General features: G+C 45.8%; 1 protein-coding gene across 1 annotated transcript in view; it reads left to right on the top strand.

The window, feature by feature from the left end:
- LOC136645227 (VPS10 domain-containing receptor SorCS3-like) overlaps positions 1 to 14790 on the top strand; it is a 554262-nt gene that overhangs the window by 428236 nt on the left and 111236 nt on the right. Inside the window, exons 12-14 of the mRNA XM_066621465.1 lie at positions 2975 to 3051; positions 3170 to 3261; positions 7849 to 7956. Coding sequence (XP_066477562.1) covers positions 2975 to 3051; positions 3170 to 3261; positions 7849 to 7956 — 277 coding nt within the window. The remainder of the gene's footprint in view (positions 1 to 2974; positions 3052 to 3169; positions 3262 to 7848; positions 7957 to 14790) is intronic.

The following is a 14790-nucleotide window of genomic DNA, read 5'->3' as shown; positions in this document are numbered from 1 at the left end:
AGCTGCGTGGACTGTCATGTAACATTTTGTGACAGATGTAAAGAATCTTATGTTGCTGGAATGCTAGATCTGGTAGCATAAGGCCCTATTAGGATCGAGCCATAAATCATGGAAAACCTCAGTGCAGAATCAGAATCAAGAAACATTTTAAACTTTGTTTTAGTTGAGTTGTGGGTGATTTCTCTGGTCATTCTTTGTGCTCCTTCTTACCCACCACATACAGTGTGAGAAGAAGGGAACATTAAATCTCCCATATCCATCTATTTCAAGTACATTGACAGCATTTCAGTGCAACTTATAACATTGTTTGGCTAGAATATGTTGTACTCAAAAGTTTCATCAAATTAGAAGTTTCATTTGCATGTCTGCTCTTTATGGCTACACGTGCATCTGTATTAATTACATGTAAAAAATTGACAAGAGGTTAGTGGATGAACTGTTCGTGTGTCTCAGTATGTAGGAACTAATCTCCTTTTGTATTTTGTCTTACTGTAAGTAAATGTAGCATGATTCTATGTAAAACACAAATCCATGGGGCCATATTTCAGTGGCATTGCTAGGGGTGTGTGGACCTATAACGTCCATCCCCTGGGCGGGGCCAAGGGGTAGAGCTAAAACCTGACTGGTATGGACGACCTATACCCAACTGTGATGTGGAAGAAGGCGAGTGGCTGCGAAAAGTGGTCTGCACATCCGGTTTAATCAAGTTAACAATTTTACATTCATGGGGACGTCCTTTTACATCAGAGGAACCCCACCCCAAAGTCCTTTAGCATTAAGCATGACACAATCTTTGGTCCCCGTCCTGAGGCTGCAGATGCCTTTTAGGAGGGGACCAAAAGTCAAGAAGAGTCCTGCGGCTGCTGTTTGGCTGGCTGCTCAGCTTGGGCCCCGGTTGCAATTCAGGCCTCTCAGGGTTTGTTTGTGGGCACTGGCATTTGCTGGGGCTGCCCAGCTGGTCCCGGGCTCTGGGGTGTAGCTGCTTGCTGCTGGGGAGCGTGGGCTTAGGAGTACCTGGCTAGAGTCAGAGATGCCCCCTGATGCTCTCCCGGTTGGTTCAGGGTCAGTCTAGGTGGCCTCCAGATGTACCCTTTGAGCTGGGTGGCCAGCTGCTGTTGTTCCCTAAGGGGTAGCTCCAAGGTGGAGCTTCCTTGGGACTGTGGATGAAGGAGCTGCTCCTATGGCTGCCCCTTAGGTCACAGTCAAGGCGGGAGGCTTGGCTGCTTCCTCATGGGGAGGGGTTGTTCCATGGGGGAGCCCAAGGGAGCTCGCTCCTGCCCTTGCCTCCCTGTCCTCCCAGGAGCTGCGACCTCCTGCCTCTGCTGCCAGGATCTTAATGAGCCCAACAGCCGGACTGCTTGACTCCACCCCTTCTGGGATCTTACCAGGACTGAGATCTCCCAAGATCTCGGGCCTTGGCCCTGCAGCCGAGCCCATTTGTCGCTGCGCATGGCTGTGGCTCCGCTGCAGGGCCGTTCCAGAGGCCGTGCCTTGCCCAATGGGCAAGTAGACAGGGCTCATCTGTTGCGCTGGGGCCCCAGCCCGATCGGGGCCGCTACCTCCCTGCATCGCCAGCCATCCAGCTAGGGTTTTGCATGTCCCATGGGCCCCCCACCTCACCCGTCTGATTGCCTCAGCTCCCTCCGCCATCCCCGCCCTGGGGTAAGTGCCTGGGTGAAAAGGTGATGTGCTCGGGGGGCGCACTAGTGACCAAAATTGCAAAATTTGCAGTTTGTAGGAATAATACCATCATGTTCTATACTATTTGATGTGTAATATACAGCAGAATGCAATGAAAAAGCCGTTGTGAACTATCTCCATTCTATCAAAAGTTATAGCCAAAAAACCAGAAAACAAAAATGCAACTTTCTTATGTAACAAAAAAGTACATTTCCTTAATTCAAACGGAACCAATGAGGCTGATTGCTTGAAGAGCTAATGAGATGTTATTAAGGCACAGCGTGGAACCAATAAGGTGTTAGTAAGGTGACACCCTGGAGGGTGACACCACTGGTGATAAAATTGCTAAAATCATGATTTGTAAAAATAATACCATCATGTTATATGCCGTTTAATACTAATGTAATTTACAGCAGAAGAAAATCACATTGAAATATCTGTGTTCTATAGAAAGGTATAGCAAAAAACCCAGTGAGGCGGGGCAGTGGTACATCACCACACCCACCACTCAGGTCATTGTCCTTCCCACTGCGTGGGAGAAGGTCTATCATGGAGGTGACGTACTGGCTTCCCGTAATGCATGACACATACCCTAGTGATGCCACTGCCATGTTTTTAATTCAACATGTGCTATGCATGTTTTCTTCTTTATCCAGGCTTCTCAAACTGGGGTGTTGTGACATCCCAGCCAGAGGGCCCTGGACTCTGCCCGCTTAAGGGGCGGGTGCAGAGGGGAGGAAGCAATGCGATCCCCAGGATCGTGTCGCTAAGGGGGGCTCAGGGACTGGCATGTACTCACCAGTCCCTGCAGCAGCCTCCCCGGGGTGCAGGGAGCTCTGTGCAACCCTCTGCAGGGCTCCCCAGCTTTCTAAAAGTGAAAGCGCAGCGATCACTCTCCACTTCCGGTTTTGTGGAGTTGGAGCACAATTGCTGCACTTTCACTTTTAGAAGGCTGCGGAGCCCTGCGGAGGGTCGCGCAGGGCTCCCTGCATCCTGGGGAGGCAGCTGCAGGACTGGTGAGTACATGCCAGTTCCTGTGTCTCCCTTAGCTACGTGATCCTGGGGATTGTGTCGCTACCTTCCCCTCGCCCCCGCACATACTTACTGCGGCTCAAACTCTCCTTGAGAACTGTTGCCTTAATCCTTTCACAGCCCCATAATGGTTTCCTGTGATCTCAGAATTAAAATTGTGAAAGTACTTCTTCTAGCGTCTGATTCCAACTTCTTTGGGAGAAAATAATGTGATTCCTCTCTAGCCACACAGGAATTTATTATATGTCTGCTTCCATTTTAGGCAATGTGGGTCCAGAATTGTCATACACGGAGGTTGGCATGTTTGTTTCTTCAGACGGTGGAAATTCCTGGAGACAGGTAATTCCTACAGAAACGGAGGGTTCCGGGAACCAATTATGTTGTGGGCTTGAGAAGGATTGTATTTATTTTAATGCTGTACATTGTACAATTCCAGTCATACTTTACATGTTTCCAGATCTTTGAGGAAGAATACAACGTTTGGTTCCTTGACTGGGGTGGAGCCCTTGTAGCCATGAAACACACATCAATGCCTATTCGCCATTTGTGGTAAGGATGTTTCCTTTAACTTGAGAATCTTCTCCTGATAGATTCCCTCCCAGTGACAAACTTCTGGCACAATCCTAAACTCCATTTGCACCAGTGGAGTGTGTGCTCTGCCAGCACAGGCTGTAGCAAACATGCTGTAAAGCACATTGCAACAGTGTAGGGGTAGCAGCAACCCAGGAATGCCTGCACTACCCTGCTGGCACCAGGGCAGGCCTCGACACACACTGGAGCAGGTAAGCTCCACACTGGCCATTGGATGGAGGGTGGGTATGGGGTATAACAGAGCAGGAGAAACTGGAGAAGAGCAGGGGTGGGTGGATTGGCCCCAGGAGGGGCAGTACTGGTGGCAGCAGTGCACACCATAACCTATCCCCCTTCCCAGGCCAGATCTACTCACATGGATCCACTTAGACTTGTACCAGAGATTTATTAGGTGCAGGTTTAAGTTAGACCTGTTGTCAGGCCAGGGCTTTCCCCAGGGCAAGGGGACAAATGTCCTCATACCTTAAGGAAACCTCCAGACTGCAAAATTCCTCCCGCTGGATACAGCACAAGCTGCACTGACCCCACTGCATCAGCATACGGGAATTTCAACAGGATTGGGCTGTTAGTCTACTGGTGCTTGACTTCTTTTGCCAAATATTTTCAGATGTCGGAAACACAATCCCAAATCAAGTAAACACAAGGAACTGAGTTTCTAAAGTATGAAAGCAATAATCAAAAGGCAAGGTGGCAGACAGATAATGGACTAGTGGCTGTTTGCTTCATAAGCATCCATCCCAAACTTGGAGCCCAATCCTATCCAAAGTTCCAGCACTGATGCAGCCGCAATGCAGCTCCAAGGTAAGGGAACAAGTGTTCCCTTATCATGAGGAGCACTGCCCCCTCCCACTGCAGGATGTACCACACACCCAGTTGGCACAGCTGCATCAGTGCCGGTAAGTTGGATAGGATTGGGCCCTTAATCACCTGCTTATTGCCACTTTCATGATGTCTGGGAGAATTCGTCTTCTCTGTGCACATGAACATTGTCTAGCTGTCTGCAATTTAGCACAATTATCTCCTGTTTTTATAAAGTCCATATGTTTCTGTCTGCAGTCTCATTTTATAAACATGCTGTTTAAAAGGCATTCCCCCTCTCTACAAAAGCAAGCATCTGCCAGGAGGAGGGGAAACCTATGGAAACATGATTCTGATTTAAGACAAACTGATGTCAGTGGCATCACTAGGGTTTCCATCACCCAGTGCAGGAGGCCAGTGCGTCACCCCCATGATGGACCTCCTCTGTGCAGAAGGCGGGGCAATGTCCTAGGCGTTGAGTGTGGTGATGTACCATTGCCTCGCCCCTGCTGGTTTTTTGGCTATAACATTTGATAGAATAGACATATTTAAACATGATTTGTTTCATTACATTCTGTATGAAATTACACATTGAATGATCTATAACATGATGGTATTATTTGACAATCCCATGATTAAAATTTTTTTGATCAATAGTGGTGTCACCCCCTGTCCATGTCACCTGGTGCAGTCTTCACCCCTGTAGTGACACCACTGCGTGATACATTTACTTATTTTTAAGTTAAAATATGCATGACACTTTTTGACTCAAGGATTTTAACCCAAAGATGGTAAAATCCAAATAAGTAATACAAATACAGTAAACATGCAATGCAACAATGTAGCCAGGCATCCTATGGATAAGTCTAGTTAGGCCTTTGCTCTTTGTTTTGTACCATGCGAAAAAAGAATCCTTAATCCCCACCCACCCCCATCCCTGAAGGCAAAGTGAAATTTGCATTGGTACTTATAATTACCAGTGCTTTCTGTAACATATATTGGGTGGAGTTGAGTTTCTTTTAATGGGTTGACCTTTTCCGGCATCTGAACCTCTTAATGGAGAAAATTAGAGAGAGAAAGCTTTCAGAGCTGACACCCAAACACCCTGGGTGTGAATCAAAGTAATCATGCAGGCGGTCACTTGTGCCTCTCTGAGCAAAATGAGGTGTTACGGCTGTCAATGAAATAATAGCAGAGCTTTGGCACCGTAATAATGTGCAAGTATCTCCTCCACTTGAGTTATTAATGATCAGTGTACTTCAACTGGCAACAGTGATGTGACGCTCTGAATGCAGGTGTGAATTTGTTTTTGGAATAAATGTGACCCAAACTGAATGGCCCCTGCTCTGTTTGGGTTCCTGTTTGGGATCTAAAATGAAGACAAATATTGCAATATTTTGTTCCAAGACAAATATTGCAAATGGGCAGAACAGTTGTCTTTTTCCACAACACCCCCATTTATTTTATGTTTAATGCTTATCTATCTTCAAGTTGCAGTATTGTTACTCCTTGTCCCGGCCGATTCTCCCTATCCTGCCAACTATGCCAACTTGTCCCGTCCAAATATTCTAACTCCCTTCTAATGCCCGCTTTTTTGTGAATTATCACCCCCTCCTAAGAACAGCTGCTGTGGTGTGCAAAGAAATGACTAGAACTCCTTATCAGTTTGAGCAATTAACAAGAATTTATTGCTAAAAACACATACACTCCCTGCAAGTCCTCTTGTCCAGAGGCTTTCCCTCCCCAAAACTCCACTTAACTCAGTGGGTAAAAGTCCAAAGCCTTCAATCCAAGCCCACTCCAGCAAAAAAGCACAGTCCAGTGTTCCCAGTCCAATCCTTCCTGTAGCAGTCCACTGCAGCAGAGTCTCTCCCCTGTGTCCTCTCCAGCAGAGTCCTGGCAGTCCCCTTCTCCTGTAGGTCCTGGTCCATCTGTGTCCCGTAGGTTGGTGTCCTGTAGGTCTGGGTGAGGCAGCCTGGGTCAGGTAGCTCTGGGTCCCTTCTGAAGCTGCCTTTTATCCTTGGATGTCCCATTATCCAAAATGCAGCTCAGCTGTGAGCTACTTTGTTAGCCCCTTGTTAAGTCCAAATTACGCTCAAGTGAGCCATTTCTTCAGCTCATGTCCATTCAAAGTCCCATCAAGGTCAAATGAAGCTCAGGTGTCCATCAGAGTCTCCATTGGCCTTGATTGATTACAACTGTGGAGCCTGCCCTGCCCTTCCCAGAGCTGTCAACCAGCTGTCAAAACATAGGATCACTGTCAACACCACAGCATCCACCTGATGATCTTCTGATCTTCCATTCCACTCTTACATCCCAATCTATTTTAACTCCCTGTTCGCCAGCCTAGTGCCTGCTGTATTTTGCAAGGGAGTTTCAGCCTCCGGGGCCTCCTCAGGGTAAGGAAACATTTGTTCCCTTGCTCCAGGGTAAGTCCAGCACCTGCTGGGTCTATTCTGACCTGATCCTGCTCTGTAACTGGTACAAATTCTTGTGGACCTGGGTGCAGAGATTGAGGCTGGGAAGGGGTTTAGATTATCATCATGTGCTGCCACCGTAGATATTGCCTACTTCCCAGCTTTGATCTGTAGATATTGCCCACTCCTACCCATTCCACCCCTCCTTGCCTCCCTCCAACCCTGTTTGCCAACTTACCAATGCCAGCAGCAGGCATCCCCTGTCCATTGGCATGTCCCAGCTGAATGGCTTATCACGTTTTGCAACAACCATAATGGGCCTTATGCCACTAGCATGAGCATTCTGGCGGTCCAGGGCTTACATGGGATTGGGCCACCATTATAACTGCTTGTGTTGACAGCAGCAAGTCCTCCAATGCATACTGCCTCCTGGTGGAAACCAGTGTATTTTTTTTTAACTCATATTTACCCAGGATGCTGTGCATCTTGAATTGTGTGAGTGAAAGATGGTCAGTACTGTAGAACAGTGGTGTCTGTGAGTATACTAGCTGCTATTACCTTGAGACGCTACCTTGAGACAACGCCCTGTAACCTTCTCACAGACTACAGCTCCCTTGACTATGGATTAAAAGGCAGCCAGAAATGTAAGGCTCTGAACACATGCTTGTAACTTATGCTTTGGAGCGGCTGATTTTTTTCCCCAACCCTCCTTGACTTCCAGCCCTAAACTTTTAGAATGTCACTGACATCTTTAGTTTGACATGGTTTGAAGTGTTGAGAGAACATGCTCACTTTTGGGCACAGTTTCAGTGCATTCACCCCATGCTTTCCTGTGATAAGCCTTATCTGAATACCAGTGGTTGTTTTAACTTTGTGCATAATGCCATGCAGTGCTCACCTGACTAAAATCTTTTGCATGTTGGGCTTAAAATAGAAAGCATAATCCCATCTCCTGCAGACATAGGACCACATGTAATTAATAAACACTCCAGAATCCCACAGCAGAGAAAGCTCAATAGTTTCCTGCCCTGGCTGAAGTTGGCACCCTCCATTGTAGGATCCCTCCATTCCTTTAATCAGAGCTAAGTTATCATTCGGCTCTAGCAAGCACTGTTCCTCATTGACTTTGATAACTGTTCACGGTGCATTACTTCTTCAAAGCACTTCGGAGCAGAGCATTAATTAATAACAAGGCAAGACTGTGAAGATTGATGCCTGTTTATAAATCCAGCAACTGTCACTCACCAGCCTAAGAAGGTGCTTAATTACCTTGGTAATGGCTCCAGTGAAACCCTTTTATGTGCATTTATCTCGTCTTTCTCAAACCCAGGGTGAGTTTCGATGAGGGAAGGACCTGGAATAAATATGGCTTCACATCAGCACCGCTCTTTGTGGATGGGTCCCTGGTGGAACCAGGCATAGAAACACAGATAATGACGTAAGTTTCAGAGTTAATCAAGGTGCCTTGGGAGTCACTCCAGATATGCCACTTTGGTGCCTGTCAGATTCAATGTCACGTTTATTCAAGGGCGCGTTTGTGTTGCCCCCTAGTGTCGGAAATCCTAGATGCCTTGTGTGAGCAAAGCAACTATAATTTTCCCTGGCTGTGATAGTGGGGCTTATGTAATGTAGATGTTGTGGATGTTTGACTGAATGCATACAGTTTTGCAGCTGACACCTCTCCTTACAGAACAGAACAAAGAATAGGTTACCGATTTTGTCTTATTTTCTGTCCTTAGACCATCTGATTTCAGTGACCTTTCACCTGATTTACACACTCATTTGCCTCCTGTGTGCCTTGAATGTTTATTTTCTAGACAAAATGTTTTTTGTCCTGTAATGCTTTGAATGGTTTGGGCCCAGCATACATTGCCAATAAAAGCTTTTTTGCCCTTTGTCCTATGGAAGCAATTAAGATCAGCCAAGAGTACCCTTTTGACAACATCACCTGAGCACCAAGTAAACATGTCAACCACACACAGAAGTAGTTCACATTGATAAATTCCTCTGTGAGAACATGCACAAGGACATAAGACTGTGGGAAACAAATGGTGAGAACTGGGCTGGATATACTCTGAGCTATCCCCATGAACATGGCTGTATGTTTTAATGCCCATCAAACGTTGTTTGGAAGCATAAAAATACTTACAAATAAATACGTGGTGGTGGTGGTGGTGTGTGTGTGTGTTGCATAAAACTAGTGAAAAATGCTAGAATTCTTCAAGCATGCATATTGAGAGAGTGTCGTGATTTTGCTGGGCACTTTGTGCAGATGGATTCCTGCCTTCAGAAGCTTAAAGTCTAGATCAGAGGTGGAGACCGCTACATGCCCAGAAAGGCTTTCCCTGCGTGGATGGCACGTACCATTCCATGGGGAAGCCTTGACAAAGTGCCTCCATTTGCCCCCATTCCTCCTTGCTTCCAGCCGCTTCTGGCCTCCGACGCCCCAGCAGGGTTTGCACCCAGATTTCCAGGCAGAAGTGTTTAGATGTGAGGAGGAATGGGGGCGAACAGAGGTGCTTTGTCAACACTCCTCCACAGAACAGTAAGTGCCGGTCACGCGGCAGAGGGCTTTGGAAGGGCGCTGGATCTGGCCCACCGTCTGGGGGGCCCTGAACTAGATATTCACATAAGAGAGAGAGAGCAGGTGGTGGAGTCAGGGGTAATTACGGGGAGTATATATGATTGTTTGCGGGCTCAATCCTAACCCCTTATGTCAGTGCTGCCCAGCACTGGCATAGCAGTGCCAATGGGACATGTGCTGCATCCTGCAGTTGGATGTCACTCATGGAGCACTCCTCAAAGCAAGGGAATGTTTGTTCCCTTACCTCAGAGCTGCATTGCTGTTATGTCAGTGCTGGAAAGCACTGACATAAGGGGTTAGGATTGCGCCCTCAGTTATGCACACTTAAACTTAGTTATAATAGCAAAGTGGACTAAGGCATGGTACCAAAGATTTCGTGAAGAATTTTATTTTAGGAAGGGATTTGAAGGATTGTATGTTTCCAGGTGCTACTGGAAGTGTCCTGCCTCCCAGATCTAATCCAGAGTAGGCAAGAGAACTCTCACATCCCTAATTCCATCTCCGGTGCAGCTTGGCGTGTTCTGTGCTGGATGATTGGCCTCTGTTATAAGGCCACTTCAGTGTGACATATTTTGTCTGCATGGTGTAAAATATCAATGTCCACCCTTTTCTCATAATTAGTGTTTCTTGAGCTAAATGAATGTCACTTTTTAAAAGCTTTCTAGATGTCCTGAAAGTACACAATCATTTTGATGCACACTCCTTTTCTTGCCTCCTCTCCATTTCTAGGGAGCGATTCCATATGTCTGTCTTTCTAACTTTTTTGTCATCAGAGTGCCCTGGAGTCTATATGGGCAGATGTCAGCTTTCTGAGTAGCCTGGAAGTACCTTAACTGTTGGGGCAGGGGGGGATGTAGTCCTCTGTTTTAATGGAAAGAAATATCACAGCCCAATCCTATCCAGTGCTATAGGATGGCCAACATTGTATCCAGTTCTGGGACTGAGAAGGTTGGAGGTTTATCTTACCCATGTTGAGCCCCAGTTTGCCCAATGAGTCTACGTGGATCTGCTCTAGTGAAATTGGTCATGCAAGTCCAAGAAGTCCATGCAGGGCTTTCAAGCCTGGGAAGGGGTTAAGATATGGTGGAGGCCACCTCCGCCACTCCCACCCCCTCCCAGCCCTGAACTGTCCTCTGTTCCGCCCTCCCCCACCCCCTCCACCTTTCCCCACCCATGCACTACATTGCACAGAATGTATCTGCACCAGCTGCCATCCATCAGGATTCAGCACTGGTGGGACAGCTCAGACCTGCCTGCCAGCACTCTTTACTCATGCAGTACTGCAAACCTGCCTATACAACACCCTATGCTGGCATAGCAACCACTCTGCCGGCGAGTTGGATTAGGCCATCAGTGGCCTCTTTTAAGATTATCTAGTAATCATTTCATCATGGACTAGCTAGTATGGGAGTAGTTTTGCCATTTTAGGGTACAACTGAAGACTCCTGTTTTGGACAAGAAAGCTGAAAGGAACGTCTGTTTTCAGATCTATGAACTATGTATATACAGAATTTCAGAGCGGTAGCTCATCAAGAAGTATCCTAACAGATTTTTATAGCCCCATGAAGGCATGAGCGAGTCAGCAGGGGCCAATCTTGTTTAAAATTGCTCAGCTTTGAGACAGGGCCCAATCCTATCCAATTTTCCAGCACCAATGCAGCTGCTATACAACCTCAAGGTAAGGGAACAAACATTCCCATACCTTGAGGAGGCCTCTGCCTCCCCACCACAGGATGCAGCACATGCCCCATGGGCATGGCTGTGCTGGCACTGGAAAATTGGTTAGGATTGGGCCCTCAGTGGTTACAAATCCAACATTGTACATTTGAATAAATCACTTGAAAATTCCATGAAAGGGAGCAACTTTCAGAATTAGACTTGAACTTGGGCTCTTCAGTGCTCTGAGGGTTTAAATTTCAGTCTCCCTTTTAAGCCGTCTTTTTGGACTGGCAAAAGGAAATTTTCATGTTGCTGCTTTTACTAGATTGCTGCTGAGACTTCCACTTGCTTTCTTTAGCAGTTTCCCTGGTGAGTAGTTTACTAAAGATTTATTTCTGCTTGCACACCTGCTGACTCTAAAAGGTCCGATGACAGTGTCGGAGGTTCCACTTCTTGGAACCTTAGTGGGGTGGTGGAGGATAGAGATCTTTGTTAAAGAGACAGAGGTGACTCAGAGGTTCGTGAGTACTGATTTCCCCCTGCAAAAACCTCCTTGCAGCATGTCAGGGCTAAGAAAAGATACATCAAAACAAAGAAGCTGAAGAGGCATGTGGTTTATATCTATCTCAAGTACTAAGCCAATTTCACTACAGGGAAAAATCTTGCCCAGCATATTTGGTAAAGGCAGATAGCTTATTTTAACGTGACAAGCCATTAAGCTTTATCTTGGTTTGGCTACCTCACACCTGAGAGAGCGCAATGCACTTAGATTTCTTATTATGCTGTTAGCAATGGCTTCTCACAATTTGTCCATTGGATAATGATATGTCAGCTGGAGACAAAGCTATAGTTTCACAAAATGATCTGTTTTTTTTTGCTTTGTTAGATGGTAGAGTTCTGAGTTTCTTTCTGGAAGAATGTGAGACTTTTTTACGATAGGGGAAAATGTGGCTGCAACAGAAATGTGAGCAGAAGCACAAGGTTTTGTCTGTTGTCAGAATGGAGCATAGATAGGTAGAAGATAGTTTGGGTTGGCACTTGTAAAAATCACCTTCTGGTTTTATAAAAAAAGCCAATGAAAGCTGGTGTGAGACAGATGTTTCAAGAGGTGTGTGGATTGATCTGAATTAGAGCCCCGAATAATATACAAGTACAGCAAGTCCTCACAAAGTTGTTCTTGGAAACTGTGGCTTTATGCAAATTTTACCGTAGACTAATTTATACGTACATGTATCTTTATGGGTAACAGTATTGAATGCTGCCTATGTTTACTTTCATGCACACAATATGTGTATATTAATACACACACATGTTATACAATACCCACCCTTCTTGGGCAGCCTGGCACAGTCCCCGTGCAGCACCCCATAGCCCGGCTCAGTGCAGTGACTGCCTCCACGCCCATGTGAAATCTGAAGATTGGCTGGCAGCTGCTGGAGTGCACAGCCTGCTAGGGCACTCCCTTCCTGGCTTGTTGGGTGACAACAATGCATGTGCCAAGGCCTGGCAGGCTCAGATGCCTCTGTCAGAGCAGGATGCACAGTCCTGCCTGGTTCTCAAGCCATGGGACCCCACCGAGTGAGGCATGCTCAGTGGTGCTCCCATTCTGGTGGGAACAGATGGGATAGGGAAGTGGGAGGTGGAAGGGGGTGGGACCACTCTTTGAAGCTGCAATGGCCAGGAAGTGGGGGGTGTACCAACAGGGCTGTGCCAGTGTCAACAATGTTATATAATGAAACACCACTGAACAAAACAACTTTAAGTGAGAACTTCCTGTAGTTGCTTCTGCAGGTCCACTTTCCCTGAGACAAAGAAGAGAATTCTTTCTGTCCTAGGAAGCACTGTAATGTTTGTGTGTAGTCCAGTAGTCCTAGTTATAGATTGTCTTTCAGGGGGAAAAAACCCAACAAAAAAATCTCCTTTTCAATTCTGTTTACATAGCAACAGAAATGATAGAATGGTTCCCTGCAAAAGGGAATCAAAGGGACTCACAATTTAAAATTGTGTTGGTGGATGCAAAGAAGCCCAAGACAGTGCAATCCTATGCATATCTGCACAGAAGTAAGTTTCATAGAGTTCAGTGGGACTTACTCCCAAGTGAGTGTGTATAGGTTTGCAGCCAAGGATTAATAAGAATTATGTACAGCAGTTCACAATTGAGAAAGCATGTATGCATGCTCCTGCCTCTCTAAAACTCAAGGACTAATTTTCTCCTGCCTTCATATTACTCAGCTTGTTATTTTGTCTTTTGTTGAACCCTGCAGCTTCTTGTGATGAAAACAACTCTGATGAGGTGGGGGAAATCATAGCTAATCCTGTCTGTCCAACACCAAGTCTAACACTGTGTTAGACAGACAGAATTTCTGGTTATTTCTCAACCAAAACCTTTATCCTTCCACACCTTACATGAACTCTGGAGAGTATCTGGTATAGTTTTGTGTTTTGGCAGAATGCATAAAGGAAAAAAAAGAGGGAAGCATAAAACAGCTCTTTGGATCCTGTCCTGTACCACTGAGATTACTATAGTTTCCAGGCAACTAAAGGCTCAGTTTACCAAGCCAAGGAGAAAGAGGTCTTTCAACGGGCTAGACAACTTCCAGTGACATAATTGTGTTGTAGCAGAAACAACAAAAATTTATTTCTAGCATAAGTCTCATGGATGAGAGCAAATGGATTGCTCCAGCATGTTGTTGTTCACCCTTAAATCCAAAGACTTTCTAAGGGCTCCTTTGGAGCACTTAAAAACCCCCAATTTGTCCAGAGTTGCACCATCTGCTATTCTCCTTTCCCCAGAGCACATGACACACAATTTGGGGCAGGCAAACTTGACAACTAGTATCTGGGGCAGGTAGACTTGACAACGTCTCCCATAGATGCATGGAAAGGACTCTCCATGCATCTGTGGGAGAGCCTGCATCTGCCTTCTCTGTTTCCCCTTTCCCGCGCCTCAAGGTACCCCAGAAACTTACTTTTTGGGACAGGACAAATACAGAGCTTAGTGCAGTGGTTCCCAAACTGACTATGGTCATAGCACCCGTCTTTCCGGTGGCCTGTTCTACCTGTCCTGGGCACTGCCATCTTGTGAGATCTCACAAGAATCATGTGAGAGCTTGCATGATCCAAGATGGCAGCATCCACAAGAGTCAGAAGAAGAGGCTGCCAGAGGACATCCATGGCACTCCTGTGAACTTGCCGTGGTGTTCTCAGGCATCATGGCTCACAGTAGTGGAACATCCTTGTTCCATGCCAGGCTACAAGTCCCAGCATCCCTTGTGGAAAAATGATGCTGTTTCCACCAGACCCACGGGAAGAAAGCCCCTTGTGGTTCACACTGTAATTTCCTACTGGGGTGGTGAATAACCCTCATAAGTGCACAGAAGTGCTTTTTTTTTTTTTTTTTTTTTAATTAATAGACAGGACATTTTGGATCTGAGCCATAGTTCCTCACTTGTAAAACGGGAATATCATAGTTTTTAATAGAGACAAGTAATATAAGGATTGTAGTGCACATTGCTAACTAAAAGTGTTGTTAGTTAGCAGTGTATGGATAACTGCTTTATGACAGGAGATAGTACTTTCTGACCACATGACCATTTCTAGATGTGTGATCTTAAATGCTTAACATGCATCTCATCATGTTTACTTGTACTGAAAGCATCTGAGAAATTGTGTAAAATCATTTTCACATAACTGTAATTCTCACCACTTTAGAAGGGGCTGGATTTCTTCACCACACTTCTTCAACCATGAAAATATAACAGAAATCAACAGAAATCTTATGAATTGTACACTAATCAACAGAAATCTTATGAACTGCTAGCGAGAGGGAGAGAGTGAGAGAGAGAGAAAGAGAATGGTGGTGGGAGATTCTGAAATATTGCTGTAGAGAAACACCAAGTGATTTAACACTGAGGGTCAGCGATCTGCACAATTGCTCAATCCATGTAAGATTTTTTTGCAGCAAAAGCAGGGAGAATTTAGAAGGATGGCTGTCAGTTTTTAAGGGTGAGTAAAAGGAGCCTTGTACTT

Source organism: Tiliqua scincoides, chromosome 3 (assembly GCF_035046505.1).
Source record: "Tiliqua scincoides isolate rTilSci1 chromosome 3, rTilSci1.hap2, whole genome shotgun sequence".
In the NCBI taxonomy this organism is placed as follows: domain Eukaryota; kingdom Metazoa; phylum Chordata; class Lepidosauria; order Squamata; family Scincidae; genus Tiliqua; species Tiliqua scincoides.
Note: the sequence above shows the minus strand (reverse complement) of the source record. Positions and strands in the feature narration are given on the sequence as shown.